The sequence below is a fragment of the Vanellus vanellus genome, assembly GCF_965231255.1.
Source record: "Vanellus vanellus genome assembly, chromosome: 5".
In the NCBI taxonomy this organism is placed as follows: domain Eukaryota; kingdom Metazoa; phylum Chordata; class Aves; order Charadriiformes; family Charadriidae; genus Vanellus; species Vanellus vanellus.
In genome coordinates, this window is record NC_138910.1 from 58159889 (window position 1) to 58184456 (window position 24568).

Consider the following 24568-nt stretch of genomic DNA (forward strand, 5'->3'; position numbering starts at 1 on the left):
TGATAAGTTTGAGCAGTTAAAAGAGTTCAACTTCCTTCCTCAGCTTTTGAGATCCAAACCGTATGACATGCAGTACATGAAAGATAACATTTAGTGCCAGGTCAGTATGTTGAAGCTCCAGAGAATATCAGAAGGTGTAAAAATGTAGTTAGTACGCTCTCTGACCACTGAGTTTTCTCTTCCAATCCTGCAAATTTATTGTTGGAGTTTGTTTTTCATTCATGGCTATTCCCACTGGTTTGTGGTTTGGGCTTCTGGATTTAGCTGTTCTACTTACTTGACTTGGAATCCTTGAGAAGTGTTCTCTGAATACATCAGAAACCCCTGTCCTTGCCACAGAAAGCATGGTCTAATAAACTGCAAACCTGAAGTGACACACCAGCAAAAATAGAACAGTCGATTTTTAAAATAGGTAACTAGAGGACAGCCGTATTCGTATTTGGCAGTTTGTAGAGCGCTGTACTTATATCCTTAAGGTCTAGCTAGGAACTTGTTATTCCCTGATCATAAGAGCTTGGAAAAGACTACTCATATGCAATTCAAGAAAACATTAACAGTATTTAATGAATTGTGTACATTAACACTAATGAATGTTAATAAGACTATTGTTCTTTCCTGTTGGAAATCATAGACCTAGGACATGATCTGTGTGATCTGCTGGTAAGAAATAGAGGACCATAGGAGTTATTTGGGTTACGTTCACCTTTAATAGACTCTGACTAACCCTGTGAAGCTGTGAAGAGTTTGTGTTGTGTTTTGTTTTGTGTTTTTTTTTTTTTTTTTTTTTTCCCTCTCTTTTGTGTTGAATTTTCATGCAGGATTCAGTGGTGACAGCTTTTGAGACTTAAAGTGCTTAGAAGAGAACATGCCAGTACATGCTAACTTAACAACAAAAAAAAAATTCTTAAAAAATCCACACGGTAGGTCTTTGTAAAGGGATTACATAGTGGACATCCAGGTCTGGCCTCATAGGGCCTGTGTCCAGGGTGCTAGGACCACAATTTATTCACAAAGGAGATCCAGTTCAAGTGATGAATTCAATGGTGCTTTTTTGTTTTTTTTAAGGGTGGGGTAGAAATAGTGAAAGAGATTGTGTTTCTCTAATGGAACTAAAGTCAAGCATGGATCCTTCAGGTGAATTCTGTGCCTTCAGCCTATATGATAGTCTTTTGCCACACCTTCACAGGGCTCCTTACACTCCAAAATTAATTCCCCTTGCACAGGTATAGGCAAAGTAAGATGTCTTTTCAGGTTATTACATTAACATTAGAGACTTGTAAAAACCAAGAACAGTCATGAATAAAAGATACTAAGATACAATGGAAGTAGCATGAAACAGCTGTGTTTGGTGTTCTCTTTAGCACCAATGTGAAGATCTGTATTTCATACTGTAGCTGTAAGGTTTTTTGTTATTTGAGTGTGGATATGATTTTTGATGTTTTTTTTTCTCTGATTGTGAAAACGTTGAGTGCTAATTTGTTTGAGGTTTTCTGTTCATGTTGCTGTTTAAATGTATCAGCTAGGCTGTAGTCTTTAGGGTTTCCCCCCAATAAGTTGAAATACATTAGATAGGTGTAGGCTTTGAGGTTTCTGTGTCTATAAAAGTTTCACACAACTGCTAATATTTCATCAATTAAGTTGAAATGTGAGTGATTAGAAACCCTGTTAGGACCAATGACAATACATCTGAGTAGAAAATTAGCATCCCCTACAGTTCTGCCTCTTACAGAAGCAGTTTTTGATATCACAATTGTAAATACGATTTACAGCACAGTGACTTCTGTCTAACTTTAAATGGCAGTTTCAAAAATAATTTTGCCTGAAGCATTTTAACACAAAAAATTTTAGCGCATAATTTTCTTGTGTTTGGCTTTTATTTCATATTTTCCCACAGTTTAATCATTAGCGAGTCAGGTCCCTTTTTATTTCAGTGGTCTTTCCCATTGCATCTTTCTCTCTGTTTGTCTATTTTGGTTTTATTTTTAAACTTTTGTTTCGCTGTGTGTCTGTCCCTTTCCTGTTCCTTTTCCTGTGGTCCCCTCTTCATTTCCTTGCTGCTGTCTTCCTCTGATTCTTGTTCTCCTCAGGACTGTTTTCCTGTTCCCTTTGTCTTCCTTCTTTTTGCATTTGTTTGTTAGACACTGAGAACCTTCGTGAAAGACATTTTAGGGATGCAACTTTGGGATGTAAGACAAATAGGGCTAGTAATTTGAAAAGGTAACTAAGCACAGGAACCCCCTAGCTAATCTCTGTGTGCTTTGCATACTTAATACTGTGTTCCAATTGTTCTTTTTGACAAGATACTGCAGCGTAGAATTGTTAAGTCTTGCTAGTGGGGAACAAAGGGATGCTCAAAAAATTGCCGTTTGCAATAGAATGCTGTCCTGAGCTCCCACCCATGCCTCTTGACAATTACACTTGGAATTCCTGTAGCTGGGGCTCTGTGGTGTAAAAATTCCCATCTATTTAGTGACTGTGTGGTTTCATTAAGCTCTCTTTTATTTGTCATCTTGCAAAACGGGTAAAGGAGAAAAGGTTTCTTGCTTCTTGAGGCAGCCTAGTGATTCCTGTTCCTGATGCACGTGGTAGGACATGAAAGGTGTTTGTTGAATGTGTTTCAGTGACCAGTTTCCAGTTTCATGGCTTGTAGGAGTACTTGACTTAAAGGGCAGTGGGATGCTTCTTTGCCCTCAATTGCTTAATCAATGCTATAGTGCCAGCATAGCCAAGTCAGGAATGCATGACAAGTCCCAAGCTTTTTGTTTTCCCTGCCCTCTATTCACTCTGTATCAGTACTAATAAAAGCTGAGCATCCTTTGTGATTCCTCAGCTTTTTTTCAAGTTTCAATTTACATTTTCTTTCTTTGAAGCCTGGAGAAAAGCAAATGTACACAAACAAAACTTCATACTCAAGCCAAAATGCAATAGACACAATTGAATAGTAGTCAGTTAAGAATTTTAAGAAGAGCTTTCCTATGAATATTTAATCACTACATTAACTGAGCAAATAAAGAACATGCTATTAATATTCATACTGTGTTAGCAGTGGTTCAAAGGAATTTAATATGTTTTATAGTTCTTACAGCATCCTATGTGTTGTGTAGGCCTTCAAAATATGCCCACATCTAGTAAGCTAATAACACTACAGATCTCCCTAGCTTTTTCTTAATTCTCTGAATTAAGGAATGCCTGTTGTTCTTTGCATCGCACATTTCTTAGCGAAATTCTTCACAGTTATGTAATGGTACCAGTCTTGCATGTTTTGTTACCCCAAAATGGTTCTTAAGTTAAGGTATATAGGCTGTAAGCTGCTGAGACATCGATAATGAGCCTGCCTCTTCCAGAACTCGTGCTGTCTCTTCCATCTTTATAGTGTATCTGCTTTGTACTCTTTTGGAGAGCAAAGTTTAGGAGGTATTTAATATTTGGCTTGTTTGCTCCTGCTTAGAGCTTTAAAAATATTGACCATCTGAATGATGGAGTTGGTTTGCAGAATAAGAGGCCAAATGGAGAACCTAAAACTGAATTCCTTTGCTGTGAGTGACATGTTCTTCCTGTGTGCATTAGTTTCTTTTTAAAATGCAATTTGCAAGTTAATATGTTTTATCTAAGAGTGAGAAAAAGAATAATGTGATGTTGTGACAGTTAAATTATCTCTGGAGACAGCCTTGTAGCTTTTGTTTGCTTACTGAAAACAGGAGCACTCATCCTCTTGCATTGACTTGGTTTTTAAATTCCTTATGGCCCTTTTGCATTGCGTACTGTCAGCAAAACTCTGGGTTTAAAGATCTTTACTAGAAGAGTGGCACAGGTAGGAACAATAGAAATGTTAAAAATTCCATTATTGACTCTGATATTGCTCTTTTCCCTCTTGCTGGCTTAGGAAAAGACATTAATAGGTGTTGAATTAAGACTTCATCAGTGGGCCCGTACTTCATTCACTTAGAAATCCTTACAGCTATTTTTTACTGCATATAGTGATAATTACTCCTGTTGGCAGAGCAGAACTAATCTAATCTGCTTTGGCTGCTGAAATCTGTGAAGGAGCCAGGAATGATTTCTGTGCTGAATTGTTAACCCTAAATGTACAATTTTGTCAGTACCACAGTGGGGCCCTGCTTTGTCTGAGTACCTAGTAATCTGGTGTAATGAATGCACAGACATTAAAAAAAAAAAAAGAAACAACAAACCCACCTAAAAATGTGCCTTCTAATAGAGGTATAAAGCGCTCCTATTTTGTTAAGCCTGCTTTTGGGATTGGTCTGTTAAAGATGACATGTGATGGGGAACCGTCCAGCCTCGTTTAAGGAAAGGAACCCTTGATATATGAGCAGCGTATCTGTAAATACCTAATTTTCTGCTTTTATTGGATGTGGCTGAAAGAATTTAAAGGAAGCTAGACATTTCCTATGCACACACATCATGTAGGAGCTGATGAAACCCTTGGGTCTGTATTTCTAGTTATTGTTGGGTTTTTATGTATATAGGTCCAGGGTACAATTATGGTCTTGCTGCTGCATGGCTTCGCCGTGGTCACACAATCTTCACGTAATGGCTAGAAGAGGTTATGGTGCTGTTTAGTCACAGTAGCGAATTCCTGGATCTCTCTCTTAGATTGGACTTAGCAGGATTCAAACAGTGTTAGTATGGAATTTGTTACTCCTATCAACACAGTTGTTGCAACAAATACTGAAACAAGTGAGAACAGAAAAATCTGCAACCCTAAGGGCATTGACCAACTTCTTTGAAGGAAACTTTGAGGAGAGTTCTTCTGTTTCATTGCTTTCTTTCACTGAAACAACTTGCACATATCAGTTGCAGTGACAGAATGTAGAAAAGCAATTCTTCCAGTTAAATCCATTATGGCAATTTTCAGTTCTCCTCGTGCTCAAGAGGTATAACTGCATTATTTTCCTTTTTGTGTATATTCTCAAGAACAGAGTGGAAATAAAAACGAGATACTCCTAGCTAATATGTTCTCATCAGCATCCCAGAAATGGACAGGAAAGGTCAGGAGCCCATGTTTTGCAGTAAGCACTGAGGTGTACAAAGAGCATCTGAGTGTTATGGCAATGATCTGTTTGTCTTCTATTCTTCTGCCTTCTATTCTTGTGTAATTCTGCTATTCTAAGACCATAAATGACTAAGAGAAAAATCTCACATCTTCACAAGCCTGTATGTGTCTCCTTGCAATGTAACATCAGTATTTCAGAAATTAAAAAAAGAAAGTGATTGTGCCTTCTGAGGTGTGTGAATTGAAGCCAAATTTGCTCATCTGATTACTTCCCTTTTATATACTTGTTTTGAATGTCTGGCCTTTCCTCAACTATTTTTGTCATAAAATGCTTGCTGTTACGTAAAACCCCACTGATTTTTGTTTATGCCTATAAGGCTGTTTAAAGACTAAGCTAAGGCGAATAGCTGCAGCTGTGTAGTTTATAAAACGGTGCTATTTAGTGGAGGAATAGGAGGGGAAGGTTTCTGGACTTTCCCCGATTGATGTGCTTTATTTCTCCCACAGGAGACAAAGTAGATTTAGTGGTGTTACAGATGGAGTGATGCACTTCATTCATAGAGAGAAGCAGTGATACATTTATTGATACAAAACAGGGATTTAACAAAGTTTGATAGTAAATGTGACAGTGTTTTAACAAGATTCAATGGCAAGGCACACTTGGTTTTTTACTGCATAGAGGACAGGGTGAGACAGAACTGTCAGGGGGACCATCCTGTTGAGTCATGAGGTTCAGAAAGGACTCCCTTGCTTTCTAAACTCCTTCTCAGGGAGCAGTCTAGGTGCAGCTGGATCCAATCCTTGTCCCAGACTTGGTCAGTGGCTTATGTCTAAAGGATTATATATGCACAATCAAATCTTTATATCACTTAACTAAAATTTCAAAGTTTAGCATGCTATTAATTATTTACTGAGGATCTGTTGCAGCAAGGAATCTATGAATCTCAAGAGGTAACCTTGAGAGGTGTCCCTTCTCAAGGGGAGATCCTGGCGTGCAACCCGCTGCAGTGCAGTAGAGCTCAAAGGGCTCTTGGGCTTTTCACTATTTATGGGCGCAAGATGATTAACCTATAGTCATATTTGCATACTGATTACAGTACCAGCATTGCTCAAGTTAGCCCATGGCTATTGTGTTGTTATCTCTCTCCCTGAAGCCACCAAGACTAGATCCACCCATTGTGACCACCATTTGGGCAGGGTTGCGGGAGATAGAGTTCAGGTTGGCAGTGGAGAACACTATCACAAGTGGACGGCTGGCTAAGCAGAGTCCTCCTTTTTCTATGTTTTTACTCTTTCATCAGGCTAAGCAGAGTCCTCCTTTTTCTATGTTTTTACTCTTTCATCATAGCTTCTAGGTGATGGTGGCTAGGAGCAACTGACCTCAGTTCTCAGCCAGTTATTGGGAACCCCCTGGAGTCTGTGTGGGGCCATGAATGCAACATGCAAAAAAGCCTTGGAAGTGTGGTGATGAAGGGATGCGTATACAATGCCAGCAAAAGTGAAGCACGCTGGAAGAAAAAACACCTTCGCTGACATAGAGTGACAGTGATCCATTTTGGTTTTAATACCCCTTTATAGCCTAGTATCTTTTCAGGCTGTCTCAGATGCTCAGGCTTCAGTAGGTTCTCTCATTTGTCCTAAACGCGGTATGAAAGTCTGTTGATCCAGATCAGGAAACTGCCAGCTACCCAAGCTTTCTTCCTTGCTTGTGACTAAATCATCATAATAAAAAGGAGGTGGAAGTTGAAATAAATACAAATAGCTGTTTTTTCCACTTTTGGTAATTAAAAAAAAAAAAGTTGAATGTGGAATAGAACTCTGTCTTTCCTACATACTTCTAATTTCTTGGCCTTTTGTTTTTTACTCGCCTGACTGGTGTTGCTATGTTGGAATTTCACATAAATATCTCACGGCAGAATTTGATCTTCAGAGCTCTTTGTGTTGGTCCCTGAACACCCTAAGGAGTGCTTTTAGTACAAAAGATACATCTAGATACTGAATATTATGGTCTGCACCAAACAGACCTTTATTCCATTGAAGTACTTCAGTGCTAAAATATATTTTCTGAGAAATACCTCTATGAATAGAGGATATATGAAATTGATTTTTTTTTTTCTTTTGCATTTAGCCTTTCATTTCATTAGAGGCCTGGTCAGAGAAATCTCTCTTCCCTGTGGGCAGCTATAGTCCTGCCTGTGCTTTTTGTGTTACCCTTTGTAAAATATTTCTCTGCATTTCTGTCAGCACACATAACCATGTACTGTGTTGAAAAAGCCTCAAATAAATTTCTTTGTGTGAAGTCACAAATGTTATGGTAGAAAACAGCATGCATTTTTTGTGGAACCTATTATAATTTAGTTTGCCCACTCTCTTCGGCTTTAAGTTCAGACACATACAGTCCCAATTATATAAAACATACCTGCTTTTCTAGGTGCTAGACTTTTTTTTTTTTTTCTGCAAACTTGCTTTTCATTTAAATAAACGTTGTGTTAATGCCTCTCACAAAATTAAATTCAGTGCAGAATGAACCAGAGGCCACTAAATCTCTAATCTGTTTAATAAAAAACCAGTGGTTTATCACAAGAGTTCTACCATTTCAGCAGCCCTGACAATGACACCGTTATCAATTCGTAGCAGTGTAACTACTTATGCTGTGAAATATTAGGGTGCTTTAGAAATGCCTTGATAATCTACAGATCTTAATATTGAAAATTGTGCTCAGGGTCCCGAACCCTAGTGGGTTGTGACTTTTGTTGATCTGCCTCTGCGTGTGCTCTCCTATGATGGTATACCTGCAGATGAGCCAGATAGAACCTCTATTTTTCACTGGTGTAAACTTTTTCTGGACTTATGGCTTATACTACCCTATTGCAATATTTTTACTGATCCACGTATTAAGAATTCTGGACTGCCATCTCCTAATATAGCCATGTAATTAAAAAAAAAAAAAGAAAGAAAGAAGAAAGGCAGTGAAAAGTTTTTCAAGAGAATGTTTTTAAGTTATGTTTTAATGAAGCGAAACCTATTCTTGTACTGAAAGACAACATTTCCTGTGGAGGAGACTTTCGAAGATTAGACCAAATGAGAGATGCCTAGCTCTTCTTGCATCTCTAAGAGAACTGGGTACCCAACTGCTCTTTATGCCTTTAATGATCTCCCTTGTGGTGTGCCGAAGCATAATCTTCTCTTTGAAAAAGAAACACAATAACGTACTAGGTTTCCAAATATCCTGAGGACTGTACTTACTAATGAGAGACTGCAAACTGATGGTGCCTTTTTCTTATTGCCAGTGAGGAGGGTTGTCTTTTATAGAACTTCCTAGATTTTAGGTGTATGCTCTTTTTTTAATTTGGAGGTTTCTTTTACTAATTTGTACCTCTTCATGCAGCAACCACAGCGATAAAAATCTTTGTTTCCATTGCAGAAAATTGTTTCTTTAGATGATTGCAATATGAAGTTTTGGAAATATTTCTGAAAGTTTTCTGGGTAATAGAATCAAATAACTTTTCCAAAACATGAGTAGCACATAATAAGTTATTTTTAAAGATTTTTTTTTTATTTTCCTCATATTTTATTGCAAAATGAGTGCATATAAGTATGAACACATTTTTCATTTTAGTAGTCCCACAGTTTTATCCTTGTAGTTACTGTGGTTAGCTTAATAGTTTAGTAATGAGCATTTCACTTCATTTTACAGGAGAAAAATGATGGATACTGAATCATTAGATGCCCAACTAAACTCACTAAGCAGTCTTTGAGCTAGCCGTGAGGGTAGACTATTTTGTCAAGAGGCCTGTTCTGCTAAAGGCACCATTTGGCGCACACTCATTGATGATGTGGTCCCATCTCAAGTGCAGGTAGATTTGACAAATGCTTAGCCTGTGGCTTCTAGAGTCTACAAGAAATGTAATACAACTGCTGTGTTGTCATATGGTTATTGAATATTAGATTATAATTATATCAAGCGTGTTTAACATTTAATAATGTTAAGAGCACTTTACCACTTAATGAATTAGTGAGTATTTAAAAAAAGGGGAGGGAGATTAGATTCTTCTTTGGTCTCTCTATTAGAATACTCCAAAGAATTTAATTTATTACTTGCAGTGTAGGTACTTTAACATTTCCTTTAAAACATGTGGGCTAAGGAAAACTTAATTTCTTGTAATATGTTCTCCCATCTATTTGCATATAATGATAGTTTAAACACAAGGCTGATGTCACAAAATTCCAAATCCAAATTTGAAGTAACTGATAAATCTTGTTGAAAAAATGCTGCCAGTTTTATCTTTTATTGTAGGAGACCTCTGTTAAGAATAATAGGAGAAATTTTGCAGAATGGGAAGGGCATTTTGTTTATGCGTAACTGCTGATACATTAAATGTTTTTTTTTAGCTATATTAAGAAGCTAAATGCAACTCACTAAAATGCTCTTTAGCAAATCTAGGCCGGATTTTAGGCCCATGGCAGCTCCTGTCTCTCCCTTAACTTCTTGCTCTCTTTAGAGGTAAACAACTTAATGCAGCTGTAAGCTTTCTCTGCACTGGAAGACTTCAGCACTAACTAATCGAAACTCAAAACTTAAATTTTAAAAAGGCAGCTGAGTTTTCCATTGAGAAAAAGATGTGTCAGTGGCTGTAAGAATTTCAGCATAAGAAAGTAAATCAGTATTCAAGTTGAATCAGTATTCTGCTTTGGAGAAACCTAGTGACCCTTGATGGCTTTTAAGAAAAATAATAAAAAAATATCAGAAAATGATGTTTGTATGTGCCATCTCATTTTTAAAACTGTGGACTCCCAAACCAGCTCATCTTCTGGTTGATGAGGGGACAGAGTGTATCCTCAGCAAGTTTGCAGGGCCGTGCTGCCATCCAGCGTGACCTGGACAGGCTGGAGAGCTGGGCAGAGAAGAACCTAATGAGGCTCAACAAAAGCAAGTGCAAGGTCCTGCACCTGGGGAGGAAGAATGCTAGGCACCAGTACAGGTTAGGGGCTGACCTGCTGGGAAGTAGCTTGGAGGAGAAGGATCTGGGGGTTGTGGTAGACAGTAAATTATCCATGGCCCAGCAATGTGCCCTTGTCGCCAAAAAGGCCAATGGAATCCTGGGCTGCATAGGGAAGAGTGTGGCCAGTAGGTCGAGGGAGGTCATTCTCCCCCTCTACTCTGCACTGGTGAGGCCACAACTGGAATACTGTGTCCAGTTTTGGGCTCCCCAGTTCAAGAGGGACAGGGAACTGCTGGAGCGAGTCCGGCGAAGAGCAACTAAGATGATTAAGGGCTTGGAGCATCTCCCTTATGAGGACAGGCTGCTAGAGTTGAAGCTTCTCTTGTTGAATCAGTGCTTTCACATGTGTAATCTTGCTGTAAATCTGATCTATCAGGTGCTCTGCTTTTTCTGTGTTTGACTGGTTAGTTCTATGTAAGACATGACGCGGTGCTCCCTGTTGAATTGGTATTTTGTTGTCTCATGCTGAAGGTAAACCAGTGACATATTTTGTCTGAGTAAGCAGTTTGGGTATTTATTACTTTGCACTCAGGAAAGGTATGGCTGTGACGCTCCGTAATAATATCAAAAATACTGCTTTTATAAACAACATTAAGTTGGAACGTATAGCAAATCTATAATCCATCTTAATGGAAATGATCCTTGTTCTTACGAATCCGCTATAACATGAGAACTCTGAGAACTCAGTTTTAATAATGAGTTGCTGTATTAGTACTTTTTAAATGCATATTTGAAGGACGGTGCTGGGTCATTTGAAATACTATTGCTTTTAAATATCGTGTTTGCTTCTGAACTGTACTGCATAAATAAGACTCTACGGTAGCGCCTTTATGGAGTACTAGGACCTTAATCATTATCAGGAATGAATATTGCACTTTTTAGTTACCCCTCTTTAGTTATTGTCTTTTGTACTGGTAAGGTCTTTCAAAAAATAGTCTACAGGAAAATGCATTAAAACCCTTATGATGAGAGTATTGTGGCAGAAGCTTTATTCTTTTCCAGACTCAGATGATCATTGATGCATGTGGATAACTTCAAAGGAAATAGCCTTTGATTCAGTACAGAAATCAAGGTGGTTTGAGGATCTTAAATCTCCACTAGATAAATTGTAAATGACTTTGCAATTGCAAATTTCATCTGCTCCTGTGTTCCAGATGGAGAATATGTATTCCTAATGTCTTCAGTGTGTTAAAACAGTGCAGTGTGTTCATTAAACATTCAAACTAGACTTTTAGTTTAACAGCTGAAGGCACACATAAAGAATAACTTTCTTATATCAATATAATTTTATTAAGGTAACTTTGTTTTGTTCTATGCTGTCTGTAGAGAACTGAAAAGTAAGCCTGTATTTAGACTAATTTGTATCTAGTAGCATATTGTTTTTTCTATTTGTTTATGTAAAAAGAGAAAATAGTTTCTGTTCACAAAGTGTCTCCTCAGATTTTGGTTAACTCTTTTCAGTCTGAAGGGAACTATTGTGGCTGAATTAGAACCAGTGGAAGATCACAGCATAGCGGAAGTGCTGACTTACAAATAATTGTATTGGTGAATTTTGTAGTGTATTTGTGACCAAAGTGAGCACAGAAGTTGCTAACTGACACACTTGATACTTAGTATTTTTTTTTTTTTCCCTAGTTTCTTTGCTTGAAGAATATAAGGACTTTTCTTTCGGCATGTTGTGAAATATTTGGGATGAAGAAAAGTGAACTTTTTGAAGCATTCGATTTGTTTGATGTGAGAGATTTTGGAAAGGTAAGGATACTTTTAATTATATCCTGAGTAACATCTGTGTTCTGCTGCTTGAGTAGATTGTAGATGTGGTGTACAAGTTGTGACTAATGAATGAGCATTCATTAGTAAAAAACAGTGGAAAGAATTAAGAAAGCTGAAGAATTAGACTTACATTGGAGGGGCTAATAAAGGGCAGAGAAAAATCCCTGGTAGGAAAGTTCTGAAGGTGTGAAAAGCGTAGATGAACTTAAAAAATGGATTGAAAGATGCTGAGCTAAAGGTATATGAAATGTGTGAAGATGGCAAACTGTGGGCAAGTGCTGTCTTGTGAAATCACTTTTGTTGTAAATAGTGTAGCTTCAGAAACCCTGGGCCTATACATTGTAAGACCACATGGCACAGAGTGTATTTCTTTTAGTCTCAAGTGCTTGAAATTCACCCATGTATTTGCCCTTGTAAACTTTTTTTTGACAATTAGTTTTTAAATCTGTTTTTTCTAAAGTGCTGTAAAGCTCAGACACAGCTACGGTGGGTTAATGTGACTATTCTAATTTACACAGCCTGAAGGTTATTCTGTAAGCCTATGATTAGTTATTCTGTATGTAAAAGCTTTTTCCAGTCTATTGTTCACAACCTCCTACGTATCTGTTTGATCTGTCATTGCCAGCATATGTTCAGTTCAACTTCGGTTTCTGCTTTTGAGTCATAGGGTATCATTACCCTAATTTCACAGGAAAAGATCTAAAAATTACCTGAAGTAGCACCAAAAATAGTTATTTATTCACATTTAGTAGATTCAAAGCATTATTGCTTTTTTAAAGCGATCATAATTTCACTAACTAATTTTTATGCACTGCTCTTCTTATAAGTCAACGTAAAGATAAAGGTGATGTAAGAGTGCAAGTGCGAATCGGGCCTGCAATATGACTGTTTGAAATGGTTCAGTGATTACTGTTAACCAAAATATCTAATTATTTTTCCGAATCTGTTTTTAAGTCCTTTGAGTATAAAATTAGATAAACCCGGTAATTCCACTGGTTCTTTTGTTATGCTGAACATCTTTTGTTGTGATAAATCATCATTAAGACAAAGCTTTTGTTTAAAATGTGGCCTTTTTAACAAATTTAGTGTATTGCCCATTAAAAATGAGATTTGTTTTTGTTTTCATTGTGCAAGTAGCAGAGGAATTAAAATTATTGTGACTTTTTTTTTTTTGGTACACTAGCAATGTCTTAAGGTATTTAATAAGTCGGATATCTTAATGCTTGTTTCAAATCTTTGATACCTATGCTTGATGCACAGAATTTTTTTATTATTCTGTGTTCTAATTAATTGCTGAGTTTCACATTTCATGCTGCATAAACATAAGCAGTCCATTTTTTTAATACAGTGTAGTTTTGAAGAAGTATTCTACAGTGCACATTATTATTGCTACATCACTGAATACCCAGTAAACAAGTTCTGAATTAAGGCTGAATTGAACCTAACAAATATGTTTCTGTCACTTTAATTGTCATTTTAACAGAATTTATTTTAGATTACAATTTTATGTAAGTAGAATAATTGGTTAGAAAAAATACTGTCTTCCATCCATGATATTTAGTATTTTATTTCTCTTCTCAGAGTAAAATTGGGTGCAGAGCCATGGATTTTTTTACTATGTTTGTTGCCGCAGTATAGCGCAAATAAACTAATAATTCCTGGTACTGGTATTTCAGTTTTAGTGATAGAGCTAACAAGCAGTGGTTTCTCAAGTCTTGGCCTCTTTAATGGCCTTTGTCACCTTTCTTGGAAAGCTACCAGGTAAAAATGCAGTGACAAATTTGAAAGACACTGGTGTGTGGGATTCTTTAATGAGGCTAACTATGTGCGTGGTAACAGCTGCTTGTGCAGAGGTGGAGATGCTAAATTGAACAAGCCTGTGCAATCCTTGCAATAGCTGTGTTGGGCATGCTCTTAGGTGCATAATGGCTCTGCTGTTCAGCTGTTTCCATTGCGTGCTTGTGTGGAAGCTTGCCACACACAAGTGGAGGTTGCAATGTGCTGTATTTAGATAGGCTGATCTGTATATTTTACTAGCCTCTGCAAATAAGCATGTAGTCAGCTTCCTATAAAGCAATTGGTGAACTTGAGGCCATTAAGTGGAGGGGAAAATTACAACTGTATTAAAACATATAGCTAGCCTTATGCTGAGTTATGTCTGTGGTTTTACATGTATTTGTACAGTGAGCTGAGAATATCTGTAAAATGGCATGGGATTTCAATTGCATATCTAATAATGTACTTACTAATTTGGAAATTCTGATTGCTAGTAGCAGCAGTGAAAATAAGAAAGCTTACCTTTTTCAAGTTGTTCTTTGCTTCTCAACTTCCCTTTCATGATTTTTTTCCTCTGAATAACAACTCCAATATAGTCCTAAATCTCCAGCCTTCTTGAATTGAAGCTGTATATATGCAAAAGGCCAAAAAAGCAGTGCTGCAGATTTTTCATGCTACTGCAACTAAGTTATTCTGCTGTTCCTAAAAGGATTCTTTGAACTGCTCTCCCTAAATGTGTACAAAATATGAATGATCTTAAAATGATTACAGGCACAAGCAAAAAGGATAATAACTGTTTTCTAAACTGTTGCCCAAATAGGTGATGGAATGAGTGCATGCAATATCTACAGTCTCTAACACATTTGAATGTACTGGAAGGTGTCTTGAGATGTCAGAAGTTGGCAAGTAGTTATTAGTGGTGTGATGTAAATAAACTGTATCTGAGGTGACTCCATAAGCCTTATATATCCGATACTTTTAAATGCTTCAATTGATTTTATAAAAAAAATGATTATTGAATTTGTTGTCTTACGATGGAATATTCTGCTTTAATATGACAGATTTCAATGACTATTTAAGGATGCTCATGGAGGGAACAGGAGAAATGTTTGAATTGTAAGTGTGCCTTCAAGGAAATAAGACTGAAGGGGAAAATCAGATGAGAGACCTGGTGATGGAAACTCTTTTTTTTTTTTTTTTTTTTTTTTTTTCAATATTCTGGTGTTTTTCAAATCTTTAAAGAAATTGTCAGCGAAACCACGTGCATGGTAGAAGTAGCATGCTACTGCCTATATAGTCGTAAGACTTTTATCAGCCTTCTGAAATACTGGTTACAAAATGTTTGATGTAATGGTGAAACCTGCATTTAATAGCTAGGGGTAAATGAGCTCTTTTCAGATGCTTTGACGTAAGGTATGGAAATTTGACTTCAGCTTTGTCCTCCACTTTGCAGAGGCTCTTTGATCTCTCGGTGATTAGAGAAAAAGAAGAGGGTGTATGTGGTGTGGATGGGAATCAGAGGTGAAGTTGAAGTAGCAACATGTAAATAGAGAATAGGTAAAGAAACAGGGAAGTAGGTAACTCCATGAGTATGTTTTCAATGTGTACATTCTGTATCCATATTGATATTAGCTGTTACAAGATGAGGGTTTTCTTCGTCTTCACGTATAATAACACAGGTTTTCTTATTTTTAGTCTGACTGTGCTTGAAAAAAGAAGGGGCTACATTACACAGAAATAGGAAGGTTCTTAAATCATGCTTTCTAAAACTATGTAAAACTTGTTTTTCCTTGAGTTCTACAGTATTCATGCATTCCCACTCAGTCACCTTTCTATCGGTAAATTTCATTGTTGCTGCGTTATGTTCCTGGCAGAGCATGAAATGCCCTCCCACGCGTGTGGAGTGCCAGACAGCATTTTCATTATGAATTCCATGCTGGAGAGTCATTTTTCACTAGTGCGGGGTTGTCAGTCTCTTCCTTTCTACCTGTGTGCCAGAATCAACAAATTCTGTTGATACTTGTTCTTTAAGCTCCGAGAGGCCTGCACTCTACTCAAACAGCAGCCTTTGCTGCTTGGTACGCCGCAACAAATTGTTGCTATCCCTATTCTCTGAAGGAAGTTTGCAGCTAATGTGTTGCAGAAATGGGAATCTGAGGATTAGTTCCAGCATCTGTTGATGTCAATAGATGCTCCCTGGCCTCAGAGGTCCAGTGTTTGAGGTCCTGTGTGGGGGAAAATGGTGTCCAGATATTGTCAAAAAAAGAATTTTCTGTACTTCTCTTTTAAATAGTCTAAGCAATGTGTAGCTGAGCAGAGTGCTTTTTATGTTATAACTGATCTAATATGAACATAGCCATAGAACCACCTAGTAGTGGTCCTCCAATAGATGTCTAGAAATAACATGCAATATTCAATCATGATTTTAAAAACAAACAAGGGGATGAAATATCAACAGCTACCAATCAAACAAGTACCTAATTGTTTAAAAGCATATAACATAATGTCTAGTGTAGCTAACTCTCCAGTGACACATAAAAGCAAGCAACTGCTGTGAAAATATTGAGTGTATATGCTAAGGTCATGTAGTTTGTGATCATTTTAGTCACTCTTAGTGCAAAGGAAATCCGGGCTATGATGCAGCAGAAAGTCATGCTGTAGTTGAAGATCCTGATGTGTTAGTATTCCCCCAGGTTTAACAGATTCCAGGAAGATCAGGCAGATGTGCATGAGATACACACACCACGATCAACACAACAAAGAACAACAGTTATTATTAAAAAGTTATATACCTTTCCAGGAAGAGAGAGGAGGAAAAATGTTTTAGAAATCTTCAATAAAACTGAAGCAGTTGAGATTAACCTCAGTTGCTGTATGTTTTATTTAGTGAATTTAATGAGTGAGGTAATAGAGCAAAATATGAGCATTTTTACTAAAAGTCACATTAAAACTGCAGAACATTGGGGAGCTTGCCAAGACATTATGGCATGTTTTTGTAAATGGAGGAGGAGAAATGAACTGGTGAAAACAAGACTATTGTTAAAAACAGAGCTCTGTATCTTCATTCTCCAAGCTCTTTTAGTGGTAGAATTAAAAAAAAAATAAAAATCTCTTAGTGGTTTGCTCAAAGAAACTACCTGTGTCAGTGGAAACCATTGCAAACACTAGGTAAATTTAGTGTACTTATCTGTAATAATTTCTTGCTTTCAGGAGTAGCATTTTAATGTTTTGAAGTGTTTCAGAGAGAGGCACTGGTTTGGGATGAATGACACTTGAACTCTTTCAAGGTGTACTTGTGAATGTGGGAGAATGAAGAAACATAAGATATGGACGGGTTTCAGCTTCCTTCTGCATGGAAATGCTTTCAACAAAATGAGCAAGAAAACACTAGCCTGTTGCAAAACTGCTAAAAGGCTTGGCATATATGGAAGACCTTATTTGTTAGATAGTGTTTCTGTTTGTATAGAGTTACACAAAGGTCAAGCACTCAGTAACCTTCCTAAAGCTTGCCTTAAATTATACCAACAAATGACTTCCAGCCCCAAAGAACACAAATCATAGTTTTGGGCAAAGTGATGAGGTGGGTGAATAAGTGGGATGAATAATGGTATAGCTCATCAACCACCTTTTTGGAAAGTCCTTGAAAAATTATAGAAATAGATTGCCATGGTGTGTCAGTGGAAATCATTGCAAACACTAGGTAAACTTAGTGTACTTATCTGTAATAATTTTTTGCAGCAATCGTCACCAAAGAGTCCGTATAAATTACTAGGAATGTAACTTCAATAAATCTAAAACCATTGGCATGAGCTTATAGCCTGTACATGAGTATATATATTTAGGCCTAAATATTTCAGCATTACGGTCTTGAATGTTCTTGTGTCAGAATACTGGTATACTATCACCTCACTCATCTTTCCAAATGAATCTTCATGAATTTCTTAAAGGTTTGTCATAACTTTTCAAGTTCTAATGTTTGCTTCCAGTTGATGAAAACGCTACTGATAATCTTCATTTTTGACCACATCACAAGGTGTTGAACATACCACAAGTATTTGATCGTTAATGAAAAAATTTAATCCAGGGAGTGCTTGGGATGTTTTGGAAGTATCAGAAGACTGAGTCCTTACATAATGTAGGCTTCTGTTTAATTCTTCAGCAAATGAGACCAGGTTTGGAATGTCAAGGTTAATGAGAAACTGCTAATATGAATAAAACTGAGTGTCTTAGTGAGTTTCTCTGTTGTTAAGATAATCTTGTCCAATTGTTATGTGTACCTGATTGATGTATGCTGGAGACAGTGAACTCATAGCATTGAATTCTGGTAGCATGCATTTCTCTTTGAGATGGAAGGAATTTTGGAGGAAGAGGACAGTTGGAGCTTGAGTAGGTTATGTTCAAGATACAGTAGGATGCTTATTCAAAAGTAATACTAAAATGGGCACCCTGTTTAAAATGGGAAATGATTTTATGTAGGATCTACATAAAACATTCAGTTTCTTACTGGTCTATCCTTAAAGAGTTTTGATTACAGCAAACTTAATTACTATGATACCGGTAAACTGTGTTCTTCTAATGTTTGGTGTTGTTCCTCTGTGCCTGGCCTTTTATCTGAGCAAGAGACTGAAGTGAGCAACGCTATGAATTACCTAAAACACATTTTTGCAGTCACCTGCTTTTCTTATTGTTTCCTGGAGCTCACTTTAAATCTTAGCTGACTGTATCTTGCTCAAAATCAAAGATTAGGAGGCAGATGTCTCTTTGTTGTATGCATTAATGATGACAACAGCAATTCAATTAACTTGATACATCATCTATGCATAGTTTTAAAATAAAAAATTTGGTGACTGTCTTTGCTCCATTCCACTATAAAAAAATAGAGAAAGTGTAATTACTAAGTTTGGTTCTTTTCCTCATATTCTTTTCCTTGGAATGATTTGAAAGAGCTAAACTTCTCTTTTACTGAAAGATATGTCCTAGCCTCTCTCTCTATGTGTGTATATATATAATGAATATATATGCACAAACATATAAATTAATGTACATATAAAATGAATTTAAAACATTATTGAATGGTGTCTGTGATAAACCTCCACCAGAGAGAGGACGACTCTTGAACTCTACCCTAGAGGCACAAATTGCGAGCTAGGGAGATGGTGGCTTAAACCATCTCTTACGCAGCCTTGGGATTTCCTGTGAAGAGTTAGTCAAGCATGCGTAAACATTCTCCAAGACTAGCTGCTAGTGATGTCGTGGGGCCAAACCTGGGAGATGTTAGCATGCTGATGGAAAGCCGAACTATGATTTCTGCTCGGTCTGTGGAGTGACCCTCTTCGTGCAGGCAAGCTGGAGACCACCTGCCAGCTGTTTACGGTTGGTAGTTCTCCTATGTAAAGCAGAAGTGTACTTGAGTGAAAAGTCCCAAATAACGTATTTTCAAAGACAGTAGTTCCTGCTTGTTTCTTTGTGTATATTAAAAATTCAGGGTTTGTTTAGCCTGAAGAATGCTATGGTAGTTAGTTTGGTTGTAATTTCATTCACTCCTTTTTCTGTCCAGTTTCAATAGAAAGTGAAACCTGCAGTGAATGGTTTGCAGGAGGAAACAATGTTTGAGTATTTCATAAAAAGGAAATAGGTATGAGTTAATGAGAAATGCTTATGAAATATGTTAGAGGGGTTTTACTTATGTTTGTAACAGGGCTAGAGAGGTGTTTGCTAATAAAGAATTGTATTCTGCTGTTGTTCATTCTGTCAGAGTATTTGTGTTATGAATAAATGTCAGATGCACAGCTACTGCATGCCTTTGAAAAGGATGGATATTTGAAATAGTTTGGTAGGGGAAAAATAAGTCAGAAGAGTGTATTCCAATATAGCTATCTATAAATCTGAAAAGATTATATTGTTTGTCAGTGACTGAGATCATAAAGACTATCTTGCTGGAAAAATTAATGCATCTTTCTGTGCAAACACTAAGTGTATTAGGGAGATGGCTTTTTCTTTTTGTCAAAACGTGTTACAACAGAAGCGCTGGATCCTAGGTTTCGGATCTTTAGTGTTTTTAGCAGTGAAGCATGAGATGAGATTAATTTGGAGAAGTTCTATTAATATTAAATAGATTGTTTGCATTTTCATGGCTTTCTTGATGAGATTTGGAAGGTGAAATGTTGGTGGTTGAAAACAGAGAATTTAATTTCCAAAATAACCACTCAATAATTAAATCATTCAGTGTAACATTTTATGATGAATGTTAGCTGATAAACTTGAGAACCTGTTCAAAACCAGTTGTAAATAATGACAGTTGCTAAGTAGAAAGTAATTTTACAGAAGAAATTAAAAGTATTGTCAAATAAAATGATTAATGAAAGTGAAATTAAGTGACACACTTCAACTACTGCTACCCTCTATAAGTAAATCAGTTCTTAGATTTCACCCAATTCCAGTTTAAAACTAATATGCCAGCATAGGTCTCAATACCTGCTTGTAAAGAGCCTTTGATATGAAGTAGCAACACAGGTATGCTGCACAATGTAGTGTGATGCTGAAGAAGCTGACAAAAGTATATTATTTGAATAAGGAATGTGCTATTCTGAGCATATTTTCTGTGCAATTTTTAGCCTTAATAAAAATAAAATTCCCAAATTAGAGTTGCATATAGGTCTGAATATATCTTCAACTGAAAACTGTGTAGTTCAGTGAACGTGTAAGGGACGCTTAGCAGAATTACTTCAGAAAACCAATTGAAGGCTAGTTCTCGTAAATATATTTAATTCCCCCCAAATCAACTTTAAGATGCTAAAATGTTTAAAGTGTTTCTAAGGGAGAACTCATTTGAGCACAAATGCATCAGTGGCATTGTGCAAGCACAAGATGTGTGCTACCTGGAGTGGCTAATTGATCCTAGCCAAGTAATTCAGTGCACTATATAATCCAGTTTTTACCAAAATATGTAAATGACTTGAGGAAGGATTTACTGCCTGTGCTCTTGCAGGGGAGTAGAGCCAAAAGTGGAATGTAGGTCACTGGTGGGGTGGGGAGTTTTCCACAATTGCCCATTCAGCCTTCACTGGGGTAAGCTGTTGTCCAAAACTCACAGTGCAGTTTAAAGTGTAAAGCAGAGAGGCTGTTGATTTCACAGTGACTCAATACTACATTATGTAGCTTTTTCCTCCTCCAGTGCTAGGTAAAAAGAGAATAATCTTCCTGAGTGGTATGAGGCATAGCAGTAGCTGGATGCCCTCTGACTGATGTACCTGAATATAACTTGGGTGTTGCTTCTGGGCTTGGGGAGATGCCCAGAGGTGACATCACCCAGCACCTTGCAGAAAGTGACCCGTGAAGATTTGCAAAGTAAAACATGGCATTTGGAAGGGAAACAATGTCAAGCTTGTGGCAGCCACTGTCCAAACAGTTGGCTCTACTTGTTTAAATATTATTGCTATCAAAGTCCTGATAAGAAGTTGTAGTTTGCATGTGGTGAAATGATGCCATACAATGTATTCTTGCCTTCAAAAACTGTCCATTCAAAAGCAGAGAAGCAAGCAGTGAGACCAAATTTCTTAACTTTTTTTTTTTTTTTTAAACCTGCAAGTTTTCTTTTAAATGCTTTCTTCACTTGGATAGGTAATGAATTGGAAATTTCGTAGCTGTTTGAAACAATTGGTCAGCCAGGAGTAGATATGCATGTTTCTCTTGAAGGCCACTTTCTTTTGCATTTAAGATATTTACTTGGCTGTTGTGATTTTTATCTTATCTCTTGGTCACTGCTGGTTTATTTGAAAAGTACAATATCTATCTATCTATCTATCTTCTGAGATTTAAGCACTTGTGTATTTGGCAACTTACAACTTATTCTGCTATACTAAATATTGTTGAGCAACATAGTTCTGGATTTATTTTGAGACTGAGTTTTAATGTGTTTTGATTTGGGGGAGGGATGACACCTCCCTTAGAGTTTTTCAGCTAGCTAAAAAGAAAGGTTAGACAATTTGAGTACCCTATGTAATGGATGGATGCAGACAGTCTGTGTGATCTCTGAGAAATGATCAGGGTGTTGGAAACAAGCTTCGTATGAGTCTTGAAGTATTAGCTCAGTGAAGTTAATGAAAATTCTTAAACCACTGGAATAGAAATGTCATACCATTTTCAAAGTGGCGAGGTCTACATTTTTGGATATGCTAACTTGGAGGCTGGATGTAGACTAGATATAAGGTGGCTTTTCTCAGTTGCATATGTTGTGGCAAAAAATGTTTGTTTAAAGTATGATTGTATCTTAATTAGAAAACAAACAGGTTTTTCCTGGCCAAATTAGTAGAAGGTTGCTTTAAATTAGGATAAATATTTTTTTATTTATCTAAATATTATTAAAGTACTTTAGCATGTGGTTTATGATTGAAAAAGTGGATTCTAGACCAGGCATCTGAGTTTAAATAAATAAAAATCCCAATATTGTCTCCCTATCTACAGACATTTTCATGATAAAAGTAAACAAAATGGAATATGATTTTTTTTTTTCAGAATGTAGGGGGAGACAAAGTAATTTTCCTATATCTATCAAGCATTAGATAATTTCATCCAAAATTTAGTGAAAGAGCTCAAATAATACGAACTTAAGTGTAACATCACTTTGGTTTTCAACTTTTACAGAGTAATTCACATTTACATTTTGGTTTTTTGATGGAGGTTTGCCACCCACAAATGGGTGGCATAAATTTGGAGTCTGTAGGAGCCACAACCAGACTGACTTTAAATCTTGCCTTTTTATGTATTATTAATTAGATTAACCATTGGTTCAGCAGTGTTAGGCATGCTGATTCTGGATGAGGAGTGACATAGGAGTGCATGAGAAAATTTCTATTCAAATTGTAGAGCTTTAAGATACTTCCTTATGTTTGTTTCCCTTGTGGAAGTCAGTGGTCCACCTATGCCTTTAATAGTCTCCTAAACACTGCGAAAAGGTGCTACTTACAAACTTCACGATACCAAAGCAATAATACCAACTAGTGGCACTTGTGTCCCTCATGGTACAGGTTGAGAAGTATGGGACATGTATGGGAGAAAATGTTTTCATGCTTTCCTGTTTATAGCTTTGCTGGGATTTCTTAAAATTAGTTGGTTTTGAAGTTATATAGAAAGTATTTTACTGGTCCATATTAAAGTGAAAAGGAAGAGAGATGAGGGGTGAGATGCAGGAAGGTGGTGAAGTGGTAAAGCAGAGACAGCAGACAGCTCTGACCACTCGTCACAGCCTCCGGACCGCAGAGCTGCCAGTTTCCTTCTTCCACGCTTGTCTTTTGGCGCTGGCCTGTGTTCTCCCTTGCTCTAGCCTCACACCTGAAGAACATAATTTGTATGATCATTTCTACTTAATTATGCTTTTATCACATAATGTTTAAACTATTTTTCCCTGATTAGTTACTGTTTGCTCTTCGTCACTGCCTTGTCTCTTTTGCTGCCTTAATTCTTTGCCTTTCTCATCACTTTGCTTTGCAGTCCAGTGTACGTCCCCCTCCCTAGAGTGCTTTGTGGGCCTTTTCCAGTTGTGCATTTCAGGTTTGTTTCTGCAGTTTTGTTTTGTCTCTTGGTTTTTGCCAGGAGACCGGTCCTGTTATTCCTGTGTGTATTTAAATACATCTTCAAATTTTTCTGCCTACCAAATAAGTACACACTACTTACAGGAGGAGAACTAGAGCTCTTTTGGAAATCCTGCGATTCATCTTCTTTTCCTCTTATACATTTGTTACAACTTGAATATGAGGGTGTCTTCTCTCATTTTGGTCATATAAAGAAGAAATTTTCAAGTGTGGTTTTGTTTGCTTCCTCTTGCATCTGATTCAGAGCATATTTTTATATGTTGAGTAGCACACTGAGACCAGTCTTTGGTGTTGTCTGGCACCAGCAACCCTTTGGAAAGGAAAAAGAATTCTTAGCACTGATGTTCTGATAAAGTTTTATTTCCTCTGTCTAAACTGAAAAAAAAACCCAAACTCTTGAAATGAAGCTGCAAAGCAGGAACTTACAGTTTTAACACAAACAAATTGTTCAATAAAATTATTTTAAAATTTGCAGGCCATAAATTATGTTTTTGTTTATTTGGAATGACTCAAAAGGATGTTTTAACTCTGAGCTCTATATTTTTCTTACAGCCATGTTTCTCTATCAATTTTTAAAAAAGTTAACTTTAAAAAATAGTATGCAGTAGAGAGGTGTTTAGGAGAGATCATTCATGTACTGGTGTCTATAAAAAATATTGATCGATGCATGTGTATATGCACTGATGTGATCTCTGAAGACAGAAATTTGGACTTATACCAGATTTACTTTTCCTGAGTTTCTCAGAGTTCATTTATCAAATTCTAAGATGCAGTAACTGATTTATCATTTAAAACTGAATTAGAAAATATTGAATCTGAGAGGAGGGTTTAGCTTTCAATTTCTAATCAAATCAGCACTCACAAATATGACTGTGAAAACTACTACTGGTGTTTGAATACGGAAAATAAGGGTTGTGCCATAGAGGATAAAGCAATAAAAATACCTGAGTGATGGCACTTTTTAGAAGCCTGAATTATGAACTCCAGAAGATGATCAAGATCTTTCCAGAGAAAATACTGCATAGGAATAGCAAGAGTCTTCTGCCAGTGCTCACCTCTGGGCTGAACAGAGTGCAGCGCAAGGCAGGGAAGTACAACCTGCTCTACGGTATGTTCCTGCTTTTGTGGTGCATTTCTGCTTATGTGTGGGTTTGCAGAAGTGGAGACTCCATGTAGTGCTGGCAGTTTGAGTTGTCTGAGGCACATAAAGGAAAAAGGCATGTAAAGGGGGGGCAGAGAATCTGAGACATTGTTAATGATGTACTAACTTTTGTGAGTGTAAAACTTGGATGTGAAGTGAGGCTGCAAGGCCATTGTGGGGGCTCATGTTACTTGCATTCTCCCTTTGAATGGAGAAGACCACAGCTTGGCTGCTCAGTCCCTCAAGTTATGATGCAAAGAAGACCCTGGCT

The 24568-nt window shown here is 37.0% G+C and overlaps 1 protein-coding gene across 1 annotated transcript in view; it reads left to right on the forward strand.

Moving 5' to 3' along the window:
- VAV3 (vav guanine nucleotide exchange factor 3) overlaps nucleotides 1-24568 on the forward strand; it is a gene marked incomplete at both ends in the record, with an annotated part of 175846 nt that overhangs the window by 25538 nt on the left and 125740 nt on the right. The window contains one exon of the mRNA XM_082484521.1: nucleotides 11653-11769. Coding sequence (XP_082340647.1) covers nucleotides 11653-11769 — 117 coding nt within the window. The remainder of the gene's footprint in view (nucleotides 1-11652; nucleotides 11770-24568) is intronic.